The 15996-nt window shown below is 40.7% G+C and overlaps 1 protein-coding gene across 7 annotated transcripts in view; it reads right to left on the bottom strand.

The window, feature by feature from the left end:
* Nucleotides 1-15996, bottom strand: part of Cobl (cordon-bleu WH2 repeat protein) — a 229565-nt gene that overhangs the window by 72263 nt on the left and 141306 nt on the right. For 4 of the 7 annotated variants that reach the window (XM_029483414.2, XM_029483412.2, XM_021176724.3 and 1 more), the window contains 2 exons: nucleotides 2955-3093; nucleotides 298-468 (listed from right to left, as the gene is read on the bottom strand). In XM_029483414.2, the coding sequence (XP_029339274.1) occupies nucleotides 298-468; nucleotides 2955-3093 (310 nt within the window). The remainder of the gene's footprint in view (nucleotides 1-297; nucleotides 469-2954; nucleotides 3094-15996) is intronic. The other 3 variants (XM_085829103.1, XM_085829104.1, XM_029483416.2) reach the window with 1 other exon arrangement.

Here is a 15996-nt window from a genome sequence, read left to right as displayed (position 1 = left end):
AAACTCCCAACCCCAAGAGCATCAGCTCCTCACTGACTGTATACTCATGAGCACAGCTTCAGCTAAAGTCTAAGGGTAGTAGGAGCCACTGACTGACTACATCATTCTTACAAGCTATGGTGTGACATTCACAGTGCGTTCTCTGTGAAGCTAGATGCATTGCATTGAGCATTTGGGAAAGGAAAGGTACAGATGTCCAAAAGCAAGAAGGGGATGTCTGAACACAGCTTTATACCAGTAGAGACCAGAAAGACAGATGGTCAACACATAGCTGGGATGGCAACAAGAGGCACGTACGTTTGGGTCTCAGCTCTGAGGTCTCGGAACCAGCGCCTTCCCCAGGAAAGGTGACAGGCTCTGTCACATCTGTGTCAGGAGGAGGGTAGGGTGGGGGCGGGGGGAGCACTAACTGGGGTGGGCCCCGAGCTGTGCCTCTGGGAGGCTTTTGTGGCACCTGACGTCCAACACCTACATGGGAAGGATTCAAAGGTTAAGCCAAAGGAGGTCCTATCTTTTAACGAATGGTGTACTGCTATTGCTCACCAGACATAAAACCAGTCACACTCAACACCACGCCCCACACCACTCTGCACCAAACCAGCCATATCCAATACCAAATCCTACAACAAAGCATAAGTATACAACATCAAATTTTATACCAAAAAGTGGTCACGCCCAATACTAAATCTAATGCTAAACAAATCACATTCAATACCAAATCAAATACCAAAGCAGCCATGTTCAATTTCAACTTCAGCCTCAGTCTGCACCAAGCCAGCCATACACAATGTCAAATTCCAGTTACCTCTGCATTAGAACAGTCATATCCAATATCAAAGCCATTTACCTAGCGGTAACCACAAGACCTTGTCTACCAGCTCCTGTCCTCAAAGGGCAACATTATTCTTAGAAAGAAAAGGATTCTGGTTTTTCTTGTCCCCACAAACAAGTCTAGGACTGGGTAGGAGGAAGCATGGCAAACTGCCACCATCCATATCTTCTCTTTGCAATATCTCTCAATGAAGGGATGTTAGTACAGTTGTAAGTTTTAGACATAGGTCTCACATCTCTGTTGGCATCTATGGCCACCAGCTGATCTCGTGTCCAGCATGGACCCAGGTTCAGGGAATATGAGGCTTTGGTCCTTCCTTGACTAGAAATGGGGTGTTGGGTTTGGAAGCTGATTTAACAAATTGACATGATACTTAAAGTATGTATTTCTAAAACATTCCCACAATTTCTCCCTTAAAATTGAGCTGTTTGTTCATAAAAAGGAGGAGGAGAGCTTGAAGGGAGGAAAGGGCTCTCATCATGAAATAGAATAGTACAGTTCAAATGAACTGGTAATTGTTTATTGTGCTTTTCAATCTTTTAAAGAATGCTTCTTTAAATGAACCTTTTTATTCTATTTATTTGTTATTTCTTTAGTGTATGTTTGTTTGTACCTTTGTGTGTTCATTTGTTTAGTTTATGTATGTTTACACATTTATTTGTCTGACTATTTAGTGTATGTGTATTTACACACATGAGTATGGGTCTGGGCATCACTTGCATGTGGATGTCAGAGGATAACCTGTGGACGTTCTCTCCACAGGTTCCCAGGATCAAACTCGGGTATGAGGCTTGGTGGCAGGAGCCTTTCTCTCTGAGCCATCTCTCCACCCCTTCTTTTTTATTCTGACAATAGATTCCTCTGGGAAATGGGAAGAACAGATATAAAACACAGGTTGTTACTTCTTAGGATAATCGATTCTCAGGATATGAGATGCCAGGCATTACAAATAAAGTACTGAGTAAAGCAAAGAATACTGACCGACAGCCAACTCACCCTTATTAACATTTAAGAATTTGACAGTGCAACCACTTATGATTGGGAGTATTGTCCCTGTGGGGCTAAAGACTCGTTGTCAATGGGAAGACAACTGACTGTCTGAAACTGTGAATGGCTCATGGCTTCAGCCAGGGTTCTGATGGAAATTTTAACCAGAGAATCCAATGCTGCAAAGTTCTAATCCCTTCTCTGCAATAACTGGTTATATTCTTACTACAGTGAAATAGTGGATACTAAAAGATTTTAAAATAAAAATGAGCCTCCCAAGGCTCATGGATCTTGGAGGTCCAGCCCTTAGTGTTGTCTCCTATGATCTGTAGCACACAAGGGTGGAGTATAATGATCTTACAGGTTACTCTTTGCTTAGAGGTGTCAAAGACTCTATACTGGTTCTTTTGAGTTCTCTTACTCTCAACACTGGGGCTTTGCTAGCTGTCTCAGCAGTGTATAAATGGGGACTCATAGGCTAACATCCAAATGCTCAGAACCAGAGGTGTTTTGGATTTCAGATTTTTCTAATTACAGAACATTTACATATACATGATGAGATATCTTGGTGATGGAACTCAAATCTAAATATAAAATCCATTTATAATTTATATAGAGAGAATCTGATGGTAATTTTATGTAATTTTAAAATAATTTTGTTCATAAAACCAAGATCCATGGTATAAGTTTGTGGTATCATGTTGGTGTTCAAATGGTTTCAGATTCTGAAGAATTTCAGATTTCAGACATTCAGGTTAGGAAGGCACAAATTCTATATACCATGAGAGGTCTAAGATGTCTTTCGAATGATAGACGACTTTTCGAATAGCCTCTACACATATCCTCCAGTCAGCAACACATGCCACAGCCACTCACATGAGCCTCACTTGTCACTGTCTCCTTGGGTTCTGCGTTCTTTAACCACATCCCATCCTCCCCACTATCTTCACATCCTTTATGCCTTCCTCAGTGTAAGTAAGATATTAAGGCAATTCAGAGCTAGTCATTTCCAGACATTCTTTAGCATACTTGCTTTCTGGTTAATGTAGTTAACAAGGACACCACTGCCAAGGTTAACAAGAGTGTATTAAAGCAAGCATCCCAGACATGCACAGAGCAGGCCACATTCACTCACCCACTGTGCTCTTCCTGTTCTCTTCCTTATCTTCCTTGCGGTTGGGGACCACAGGACTTGGTGGTGGTGGCTGTGGTGGAGGAGGAGCTGGCGCCCGCCTCTTCTTCTTCTGGAGATCAGCCTGTGAGCTGAGGGAGGCCTAGGAAGCACAATAAAGGACAGCAAGGATTAGCTGGTCTGTAAAAGGATTAGTTGGTCTGTAAGAGGCAAAACACACATGGAATGCATGCCCCTCAGAGGCAGGCTCTGGGTGGCATGGCCATAAAAGGAGAGCTGTCACACTGCTTGTCCAATTATGCTCCTCTTAAGCAGCTGTGGTCTTTCATGCTTTGGTGTAGACCTGAAGTGGCAGGGTTACTTCCAAATTCCCTAGTTCCCTATTTTGTGCAAGAAGTGCCTATTTTCTAGGCATTTTTGGAGACTTGCAGACTTTCCTAAGCATATGAATAAGAAAACGAAGTTTGTCCTTACTGAAGAACAAAGAATTAACTTATTCATCCTAAAATAGGAGAGGTGTGTGTAGATGGAAGCTTAGCTCCCACTCTTCCTCTTCCTGCAGACATCCCAGAACAACCAGGCCCAGCACAAGCCACATCGTGCCTACTCTGCATCTAGGCCCACAGTGAAGCATCTCTATATGGGGCCTTCAGACCAAGATGGGGATATCAGTCTCCCATTCTAGAACAGATCTGTTCTAGCATCCAGCTGTGCCTCCGATGGGATGAAAATGAAATTCTAACACTACCAGCAGCGTGGGCAGGTATCCCTACTGAAAGTCAAGTCTGTGACTCACTGATCACAACTCTTTGCTTCTGGAGGACTCAATTATTTTCCTGTCCTCCTAGCAGTCAAAGTTACAACTCGCTCATGTCACTTGATTGAGATTCATTGAAAAGGAAGGGCATAAGAGCAGAGGATGACTCCACTGTTTCTTGTCTTCAGTTCCTCATAGTAAGGTCCTGCCTAACCATTACTAAAGATTTCCAGGGCTGGAGCCTATGCACCACCCACTAGTACCACAGGTCTGATGTGGGTGCTCTCTGGTAATTTAAACATGCTTCATGAATATTAGAACATAGAATTGATACAGCACTAAGCTACAGTAATCCTCCTTTCTTAACTAGAAGGGTGTGTGTGTATATATCTGTAAAACATTTATAAATATTAACAGTGATATATATTTACTGTAAAATATTCAATCCTCTATGGTGAAACAGTGAATGTATATGCCAACAAAAGGTGAAAAAAATCATTTTGTTTAGAGCAAGTACTAACTGTAGGCATATCTTTTTTTTCTAATTTTAATTTTTTCTCTTTTAAAAGTGATGCTTTTTATTTCCTGGCTCTGTAATATACCACAACAATCTTGTTATGTGCTCAAAGTTCTTTGTTATACTTTGCATAAGAAAACGGCCAAACAAACTCAAATAACCCTTCAAAGCTTAGTTGTCAATGACACTTAGTTACCACTTCCACTCTAGTAGCATCCACAGAAAACACCTTCCTTTAGAATTCACTGTTTTACCACAAAGGACAGTTCCTACACTGTCTTGATTTGTGTGTTCTGACTTGCTGCTCCATAAGATAGGGAGTTAGTTCTTATACACACAAGGGCTGATTTGTCTTCTCCATTATGATTCCAAATCTGCAATCTGAGACTTCAATCATCATCTACTATCAGGCCCCTCAGTAGTGCATTCTCATCAACAGGTTCTGTTACCTCAAAGCGTCTGTGGTTCAGCATTCTCAAACAGAATATATGAAGTCCTTACGTGTTGCCCCGCGCCCAGCCCTGAAGAGGAAGCGTCACTGCATCCTCCTGCATCCTGCCTGGGGAACTGACCTGGTACTTAACTCACTCTTCCTAGCTAAACTTCCAGGAAATTCACTTTTCCTACTCTGTAGATTTCCTGTTTATGGAACAAGCTGTACGTGATTTTTGAGACTTTGAACTTAAAAATGTTCAGATCCTAAAATGTCTTTATCCTATTACACTGTACATGAGCACAGAGGAAAAGTAAACAATTACAAAATACTGGAACCATTCAGCCTGCCTGTTCCCTGTCTGCCACGGTGCCCATGGGATACAAACCCCACTGTGGTGCAGTCTTCAGCGTGCTTTCCTTCCCTGTTGCTGACCTGTAGTGTCCTCTCCATGTGACCAGATATTCCATGCTGGGGCAGAGCATGCTTTTTCTGAGGCATTTATATTCCTGCAGCCTGCAGAATGTTCTAGTTCTACCTTTTGGGTTTGCATTACTTTTATTCTTTCTGTTTTTCCTCTGTGAACATGAAGGAAATCATTCGAATGCAAAGGATCATGAACCAATTATCCATTTTTTCTCTAATGTTCCTGCCTCTTTCTTGGAAATTTCCATTATTTGACTGCCCAATTTTCTTGAGTGTTAAAGTATGTTGCAGAATATTCAATTTCCAAGATTTCTACTTATTTTGAAATCAGCAATATGGTCTTCTTTCTTGGGTATATTTCTCTCATTTTCTTCTGATACCGTTACAATATTTTTATTTTTATTATTTTTAACTTTATGTGTTGCACTTCCTATAAGTCTCTTTTCCTTTACTTCTACTCTCCAACCTATCTCTGATAATCTGATTTTAACCTGTCTTAAAATATCTGTGCTTTTTGTTTTTTTTCTTTTTTTTTAATTAGGTATTTTCTTCATTTACATTTCCATTGCTATCCCAAAAGCCCCCCATGCTCTCCCCCCATCTCTCCCTCCCCCACTCCCACTTCTTGGCCCTGGCGTTCCCCTGTACTTAGGCATATAAAGTTTGCAAGACCAATGGGTCTCTCTTTCCACTGATGGCTGAATAGGCCATCTTCTGATACATATGCAGCTAGAGACACGAACTCCTGGGAGTACTTAGAATACCCAAGATATAAGATACAATTTGTAAAACACATGAAACTCAAGAAGAACGAAGACCAAAGTATGGACACATATCTGTGCTTTTTGGATGACCACCTATATTGTTTTGGAGCAGAGCGTCTATTCACACAATTATAAGATTCCCTGGAGCATCTGGGCAGAAATCTGGTTTGCTGAGAGGAAAGAGCTCCACATATCCACCTGTGCAGATTTCTCTCTTAAGTCTGCCCTTCCCACACAGAAGGGTTCTCAGCTGACCTCCCTAAAGGTGAACTTTCAGGGTGCAGAGTGGAACAGGAGGAAAAGGCTCTGAGCTCCTCTGGAGTATATGAAGCACATTATCTGTTTGGTGCTGACTTAGCCATGTCTGATGTCTGAAGCCACCTGGTTGCAGTTGGGAGCCTAGCTGCCTGGGAAAAAGCGTCACATGGTTTTCCTGCTCAGGTATGTAACAGTCAGTCATCAGCTTACTCTGTACTCTGGGGTGCAATGGAGTCTGCCCTAGATGCAGTAGCCTAGTGGGGTTCTGGGTCTGTCTGATGCCTGTCGTGTCCCTAGGAGTAAATATTTACTTGCCCCCACTTTGTTAGGCATTTATCATAGCACCTCCTGAAAACCATCATTATTTAAAATTATTTAAAAATAATTTTTAAAAAATTATTCAGTTACATGGGGATTCAAAAGGAGAGACTTTAATTTGCTTTATAAGCCATATTTTCCTATTTACTAAAGTATAGTTGATAAGAAAGTATTGCATATATTTGAGGAACTGAAGATGATGGTTTGCTATATGTATATATTATAATACAATCATAAGCTACTTACTACATCTATACTCTCACATGCTGTTATTTTTATGTTCATAATCATTCTTTCCCCCTCCCTCCATCCCCTTATCCTGTGTGTAAACTTTAAGCATCTTCTTAAGCTACTGTTACTCAGTTGGACAAATGAGGCATCAAGTACTAAGGCCTTTAGTTGAATTTGAAGTTTGTCTTGATTATTACAAACTATGTTCCTTATAAGACTCTCAAGTTTCTCTCCCCCACATTTATCTTTTCCTTTCCTCATCAGAACTTATTAAGTCCATTTATTTTAGCTTCTTGAGTAAAGATGTAAAATTCAGGGTGAAGACAACAGAGTCCAAATTTATGTATCCCAATTTAAAAATCATTTGCAACATTAAGATGGAGGGATATGAAGCCCTGGTTCTTGTTCTACAGAAGCAGTGACTTAACATCCACCTGTGGCTCACAAAGCTTTAATGAGAATGGTTGTGATCAGCCAGGAAGTCACAGCACCCAGACCACTCAAGCAAGAGCAGCCACATGAACCTGAATAAGAAAGTCAATTCATTTTAAGTACCACATCCCTTCCCCCAAAGTCAGCACCGCTCAGATCTCCCTTGGGAGGAAGGAGAAGGAATCATAAGGACACTTTCCAGATTTTAAGAAGGGTTGCCTAGGCAGGAACTGGATCGGTCCAGAGTGACAGGAGACCTCGTAGGGAGCTGATGTCTTTTGGATGTGGGCAGATGACAGGAATTGAAGAAAAAAGAATTTAAACGCTGGTTGATCCAGAGCTCAGAGACCTGGCATTGCCACTAAGGAAGGCACGGCACAATCAGAAGTAAGTACCAGCTCAAGGATTATTTAGGGGGTATTACAAGAGTGGTAAGGGAATGGGATGCTTTAGATTTCTATATAGGCTTGCATGATTTAATGGTTTTGGTCACATTTGACTGGTAGTGCAGAGTAGCACAGTTCTGATACCTGGGGAGTTAGCCAGACCAAGGGAGACCAGTTGTAATGTCAGAGACCTGCAGTACTACAGATCAACAGCAGAGGGAGGAAAAAATTATATACTACTTGAAAAAGAGAAAATCATAAATATTGTATCTGTCTGGGAATAATCACATGAGGCCAAAGAAGATACAAACACAGGCAAAGTTTGAGCTCTTCCCAAGATCTGCAGATGGATTTACTACCCTGTTCATCCATAAAATGCTAAACTCTATGGTCTGGGAGGATGCATGAGTTTTTGTTGTTCTGTTCTGGTTGTTTTGTTTTGTTTTCTTTTGTTTTGTTTTCTTTTGCTTTGATTTCTTTTTTAAAATGTAGAGTTTACAATAACAAATAAAATTCCAGAAAACTGTGTCCTGAGAGAAGCAGCAAGTTAAATCTCTAGACAAATAATCCTAAAGAAATGGAGAGTGGTGGCCTGAAAATATTAAAAGCAATTTTCTTGGTAGAGTTTCATGACTTATAAGAGGCCAGACAGACAGATGAATGAGTAAGCAACATGAGGAACACTATGTGAGCAACTTAAAGATGAACACAAAGACAGAATCCAAAGAATAGAGGACATGCTGGGCCTGTAGAACTCAGCAAAGCTGGGAAGTCCTTAAGGGTTTACCCAGCAAATCTGATCACAGAGAGCAAAGATTCTGCTAATATAAAGGTATGCTACTAGAAATGAATGAGTCAGAGGACTTTCTAAGAAAGAAGGAAGTTGAGTGCTCTATGAGACGACATGGCAGGGAGTGATGTATGCATCACAGAACTTCCAGAAAAAGAAGAGGAGGAAGGGGTAGATAGTGGTTTATCTGGAGAAATAACAATCAAAATCTCACTATGTAAAACTTCAGGTAGATCAAAGGATTCCAACAGAAATGAACTCAAAGTAAAGCAGATGAAAGACACCCTGTAATGTAACCATCCAATGACAAAGCTAGAGAGAATCAGCACAGAGTATCAAGAAGGGGCTGCTAAATGCTGCACATGAGCAGATCATGAGATGAGAGCTTGCTTCCCAGAAGACCCTTTGTAGACCAGAAGTGGTGGGATGGTTATGTAGGAAGGTGTGCGGAAAAAATAGAGTGGCAGCCAAGAATCCACTGACAAAACCATCTGCTAAAAATAGAGATCTAAAACAATAACTGCCCAGACGAAGGTCACAGAGCTCTCTGTATAGTTTGTTCAAACAGTTTCATAATTTCAGGTATTACTTCGAGGTCTTTAAATCCACCTTGAGCTAAGTTTGTGCATGGGCTGAGATAAAGGTCCAATGTTATTCTACCACACATGAAAGTCCAGTTTCTTGAGAGCAATTTATTGAAGAAACTCTTACTCACTGGGCTCACTTGGTGCCTTTGCTGACAGTCAGGTGACTGTAAACCAGTGAGTGTATCCCTGTCCCATCTCATTCACCAGTCTATTTCTATGTTATCTCTCTGTTGCTGCTTTGATTATAACAGTTTTATAACATACTACACTGTACTTTGAAATCATGGAGTGTGCTGTCTTCCGCTGTTTGTTTCTTTCCCCCAACCCCAGGGGGTTTCGTTTACTAGGGCTCTTTTTGTAGTTCTTTGTGGATTGTTTCTTCTGTCTCTGTGAAAAACAACATTGAAGTTTTGATTGTATTGAATCTGCAGAGTTCTCTCGGTGTTATACATATAAATAACACTAATACTTTTAATATCTAAACCATGAATATACTCTTGTTTACTTGAGTCTTATTCAGATTTTATTGCCAATGTTTTGATTTTTGCTCTCCTTGGTTAAGGTTACAAAAACAAAAGGAAACAAATATAATCAGACCAAACTAAAGGACATTTGTATAGCAGAGAGAGTCAGAAAGACACACACACACACACACACACACACACACACACACACAGAGAGAGAGAGAGAGAGAGAGAGAGAGAGAGAGAGAGAGAGAGAGAGAATAATAAGAGATCAGAAATGCAGGAATGAGTTGGGAGAAATACTTGAAACTATAGACTCAATCCAATACAGGGACAAAATATAAACTATATAAGAAACACTAACAATAATACATTAATCTCAGTTAAACAATAGCCAAAGGGTCTGATCACATAGTCAAAAGAAACCAGGTATAGTAACTCATATCTGTAATCTGAGTGTTCAGCAGGCTAAAGCAGGATTGCAACAAGTCTGATGCCAAATAGGTTGCAGTGTAAACCTCTACCCCAAACAAACAAAACCAGTTCTTGTTTTATATATCAACAGAATATTAAAACTGCTCAACAAGTCAAATTATCAAGTTAATTATCAAGTTAATTATCAAGGAAATAACAGTGAAAACCACCATACTGATTACAATGGTGATTATTTTGAAAGATGATAAAATAACTTGGGAAGGATATGGAAAAGAGAAATATTGCTACCACTGGAAGGGATGAGCATGCACAGCCATCTATTGAATGAAGCACAGGGTCCTCCATGAAGGAGCTAGAGAAAGTACCTAAGGAGCTGAAGGGGTTTACAGCCCCATAGGAGGAACAACAATATGAACTAACAAGTACCCTGAAAGCTCTCTGGGACTAAACCACCAAACAAAGAAAGCACATGGCGAGACTCATGGCTTTAGCTGCATATGTAGCAGAGAATGGCCTAATTGGTCATCAAGGGGAGGAGAGGCAACTGGTCCTGTGAAGGCTCTATGCCCCGTAAAGGGGAATGCCAGGGCCAGGAAGCAGGAGTGGGTGGGTTGGGGAGCAGGTGGAGGGGGAGAGGGGATACAGGATTTTCTGAAGCAAAACTAGGAAAGGGGACAACATTTGAAATGTAAATAAAGAAAACAATGAGCATGAAGGCTCATCGAATAGAAACACATGATCCAGCCCTTCCCGCTCAGGGCACATATGCAGAGGTTGGACACATGTGAACTGGAGGGATATTTGCTCTCTTGTGTTACTCACAAAAGCCAAAATACACAGGCAGTCTACATGCCTGTCAGTGGAAGAACACAGACTATACATACTATGGGAGAGAGAAAGAGGAGATTTAAATCAAAAGATACCATATTTTAGATAAACTGAAAGAACAAATTGTCATGCTGCCTGATGGTAACCATGGTTTCTAACACTGTAATGTGTATGAATTTCAAATTACTTAAGAGAATAGATGATTAATACTTTCCATCCACAAAAAAAAAAGCCAAAGGGCTGAGGTGGAAGATATGACAAGCTTAACCTTTTCTACAATGTTTCAAGAATCACACTGTACCCATAAAGACACACAATTGTTATTTATTTAAAAATAAATAAATATTTAAACCAGTAGTTTCCAACCTGTAGTCCCTGACCCTTTCCTCCCAAGTGTCATGTGGTCATGGGTTTTATCCAAACAATAGAAATCTTGAGTATACGACACTGAACAACTAGAAGGGTGTCTTTTTCAGAGGAGATGTATATGTTAAGGGGAGGAGAATAGGGAATTGTAATTAGAATGGGATTGGAAGGCTGATGCCCCAATATAGGGGAATGCCAGGGCCAAAAGAATGGGAATGGGTGGGTAGGGAAGTGGGGGGCGCTATGGGGGACTTTTGGGATAGCATTGGAAATGTAATTGAGGAAAATATGTAATAAAAATATTAAAAATCAAAAAAAAAACATTAAAATGGCAAGCGGGAAAAAAAAAAAGAAGAAATGGATGGGTGACTATAGAAGTGGGACAGGGGAGGGTAACACAAGGGAAGCCTTGTAAGCCTACAACCTTACAACCCAATGAAAATGGATAGTTGGAAGGGTAGTGAAATTCATGTGATCAAAAACAAAGTGTAAAACTGGGAATAAAATAATCAAGTAGGGAGGGGGGAGGGATGGGGTTTGGGGAAGAGGAGAAAATAGTAGGTTAACCAAAACTACAGATACAGGAAAAAATGCTTTATGTAAAATCACTAGTAAGTTGATTTCAAAATATAACTGAAAAAGGGGTGGGGAGCAGAGATGGAATTACCCTGCACAGGTGGATAACACCTCTCACAAAAGATTTAGATTAGTTAATAAAAATCAGTGCAAGGCATGGAGTACCTACCTAGGAGTTACTGGTCAGTGAGATCCCAGAGGTCTCCAAGACAATAAAGGTGCATGCGCGTGAGAATGTGGCTAAAGAAAGTGAAAAATCAATCTCAAACTGATCTCAAAATATACATGCTTTCATAGCACTGGAAGGTGCCATGCAGATTGCAGGGGGAATGGAGGTGTCAATCGTCTTAGCCAATACTGACCTACCAGACAAGACATGTCCACTGGTGCAGATCGTGGTGTGACTGTTATTGGCTAATGAACCGCATTCTTATTGGATTTGAGGCCTGTCCCAGAACAGACAATGCCTGGGTCTGTAATTCTGATAAGAAAAAGTCCACAGCCGGAGAAGTCACAGGCCCTAGCACAAAAACTGCTACTGTTATTTTGCTAAATGGCCATGTTGTCAAATTGTCATGGAAATATTTATGTTTATACTTATAGACTTGGGCTGCTCTCTACCTAAACCTTGGTCAGAGAATCTTTTTCCTGCAATGGTCTTAGGACTTAGTCAAAGGACTAAGAAGAGATGACTGAGTGCTCAGCTCTGAATGTAGTGTATTTCTCAACCTACTCCTTCTCCGAATCACCATCAAGGCACAGGGAATATCCAGGAAGAAGGGGCAGAAGGAACATAAGAACTGAAAGATGGAGAGCTGTGCTAGGAAATGCCAACTTCTGACTCAACAAGTCTATCATACCCAGGAGCTCACACCAGCCATGGCCTGGTTCACAAGTCCTGCCCATGATGACATCATCAGCCAGACTAACGTTTGGGAACTGATAGGGGAGTACTCTCTAGGTCTCACTCCTCTCTGAGATGCACTTGGCAGTTGACAGCTGTGGGAGGAGGGAGAATTCTTCTTCTCTATTTTTTTTCTTTAAATGTATGGCCACTGGTTGGTTTCCCATGCTCCAGCGGATGGCCCCATGCCCATGAACATATGGTCTGCACTAATGGGACTTAGCAGGTTATCAGCAAAACAAAACATGAAATTGGGAGCAGGCCATATAAGGGAGAATTTATGGGGAGTTGGAGGCTGGAAATAAGAAAATAAATGGCAGTGTTTCACTGTATATATGAATAAAATTCTCAAGAACAGGAATACTAATATAAAATGATACAATAATTATGAAACATATATGGGAGCTCCACAAGTAATTAAAATAGACTTAGCATATAGCCGTGCCTTTAACTTTGTGTATGCATTAAAATCTACAAATAGGATTAAAGTAAGATTTCAAATAAATATGTGTATATCCATTATACAAATAGCTGCTCCAAATAGCCAAGATTCATGGACAACCTAAATTTCTGAAGTTGATTGTATGTATTATGAAAAGTGCATTCAGCCTTAAGGAACAAAGAAACTATAAAGCATGTTACAATATAGATAAACGTTTGGAAAATTACATTAAATGGAATGTGCCAGTCATAAAAACATAATGCATAAATCCATTTACACGGGACATCTAACAGCTAAAACTCTAAATCACAAAAAGTAGAACAGTGGCTGCTGGGGTATAGGGGATTGCTGATCCAAGGCAGAAAAATTTGAGATCAGTATAGGGTGTATATACCTCAATTTTCTACACGGTTACAAAGACTTATTCATTTTTTTCTAATTTTATGTGGATGCATCTGCTTGTTTGTATGTACACCATGTTCATGAAGGTGCCTGGGGAAGCCAGAAGAGGGTGTTGGATCTCCTGGGACTGGAAAGAGAGGCAGCTGATGTGGGTGCCTGAAATAGACTATGAGTCTGGCGAGTGTCACGGCTGCGTACTTAAGAGTGATGAAGATTAGACTTTGTGCTTTTGTTTTATCACATTAATAACATAAAGAACCCTTATTAGATGATTAGCTCATACTGAGTTTATAAAAGACCACCAGCATATTTTCAAATAACTGAACAGCAAACCTTGCAATGTTTTGGGAAATATCAACTACAGTATGGTATTCTAAATTCTAAGGCACTTCTAGGTCTGCATGGCATTGGTGGTATGGTGAGCCAAGCACCCTGGAGCTGCAGTTTCCTTGTACTCAACTACTGAGGAATTCTTGGGTAATTGTTTGGCCTCTGGCAGTAATTCTATTTTCCACTGAAGTTGTTGCTGCTAACATTGAAAGCCTTTTAACCAGAATACTTCTTCTAGGCTTAAGATAATCCACTCATTAATTGTGATTATTCAACACTGTGGGTTTGCCTACCTATATAATTTTCTAGCCACTATATCCTTATATATATATATTTTTATTACATATTTTCCTCAATTACATTTCCAATGCTGTCCCAAAAGTCCTCCACACCCTTCCCCCCACTTCCCTACCCACCCATTCCCATTCTTTTGGCCCTGGCGTTCCCCTGTACTGGGGCATATAAAGTTTGCATGTCCAATGGGCCTCTCTTTCCAGTGATGGCCGACTAGGCCATCTTTTGATACATATGCAGCTAGAGTCAAGAGCTCTGGGGTACTGGTTAGTTCATAATGTTGCACCTACAGGGTTGCAGGTCTCTTTAGCTCCTTGGATACTTTTTCTAGCTCCTCCATTGGGGGCCCTGTGATCCATCCAATAGCTGACTGTGAGCATCCACTTCTGTGTTTGCTAGGCCCCGGCCTAGTCTCACAAGAGACAGCTATATCAGGGTCCTTTCAGCAAACCCTTGCTAGTGTATGCAATGCTGTCATTGTTTGGAGGCTAATTATGGGATGGATCCCTGGATATGGCAGTCTCTAGATGGTCCATCCTTTTGTCTCCCACTATATCCTAATATGTAAATTCTTTTCTTAGCTTTTGAGATTGGGGTCTCTCTGTAGCTTAGGCTAGAACTCTGTATGTGTGAATCCATTGTTATCCTCCGGCATCAACTTCCAGAGTACTAGGAGGATATAGATGAGAAACCATGTCCTGCTTCTCAACGACTTCGTCCAACACAGTGAGACTTTGCTCATGCTGCTATTTTACTCACGCCTTCTTCTAATCAAGAAGCAGCTGCTGAGTCATTGCTCTGTGACTGAATCTACATACAAGAGATCCAATGATACACAGACTCTCCAGCCTCAACATGTTCAAAGAGAGTGGAGGAAAGGTAATTCTATAACGTTCACACAGTCTTCTAGTCTGGAAATGCTGCCTTAACTGTGGTTTGAGGGCCATATTTGGGGTATAGATGTTTTCCCTATAATTCATACTGGTAAACAGATAGTCTCTGTGCTCCCAGTGATGTCTGCAGAGTTGCATGTTCTAGAATTCTGCTGCACATCCACAATAAGCTAGAGTTAACTAGGAGAGAGGGGCAACAAAACAACTCAGGCATACCTAATTTGGAAAAGCAATTTCGCCTACTGAAAGATGGTTTCTGCTCCCTCCTAATTTCAGATTTGGAGAAGCATTAAAGTCCAGAGCCTCTGCCAAAGCTGCCTCATGCCACCACTGAAATGCTTCTGCAGAGCCAATCATACCCACTCAGCTAGCACTTGTGGAACCGCAGGTGCCTTCCAGTCACAGGCCACTTGTACTAAGCTAATTAAGGCACCGTGTTCACAAAGGGTTTGGCAAGGTCTAAGGCCCTCCAATAAGAAAGATAAGTCCCAGTGGGCAAAATAGTTCTCTTGAAGTTTTTAGAGATTTAACCTGCTTAAAGACTTTTAGTAGAAAGGTTTATAGAGTTCAAGAAAACATGAACAATGGCAGCCACAAACACCTATTAGACATTTATTGAAGTTGTTAAGTGTTTCTCATAGAACCACCTCAAGACCCTTTCTGAAGAGATAGTTACTCTAATTTAAAAATATTTAGCACTATTTTGTGTATAAGGGGGTATAAGACATATAGAGGCACGTGTGTGCCTTGGAACACCTGTGAAGATTAAAGGACAACTATAGTAGAGTTGTTTTTCTTTATACATTTAAGTAAGTTCTGCGGTACAAATTCAGGTAATCAGGCTTGGGTCACAAGTATTTTGCCTGCTGAGCCATCTCACCAGCCTATCTCCTTAATTTATAGAAAGGGAAACTGAGGCTTATAGAAGATAACTTGACTTTTATTCTACAGCTAAGTAGTGGGCAACACTGTTGTTATTCAGTCTCTAAAGGGCACAAAACAGAATGTCTCTGGCTGTTCTTTATGTTGGCCTCCTGACCAGGACTGAATGGCTCACAGGTTAAGTAGCTGCAGCTTGAATGGAGATCTGTCATCCAATGCTGTGGCAAGTGACTACAAGCTACTAGATTTCTTAATGTTCCATGTGACTGGCTACTATATAAACCAGTTTGCGCTTGAATTTTCTGGCTTAGAGACACATAAAAATCTCAT

This window comes from Mus caroli, unplaced genomic scaffold, assembly GCF_978045245.1.
Source record: "Mus caroli unplaced genomic scaffold, Mus_caroli_1 scaffold_13, whole genome shotgun sequence".
NCBI lineage: Eukaryota > Metazoa > Chordata > Mammalia > Rodentia > Muridae > Mus > Mus caroli.
The sequence above is the reverse complement of the archived record's forward strand: the minus strand, read 5'-3'. Positions and strand labels throughout refer to the sequence as shown.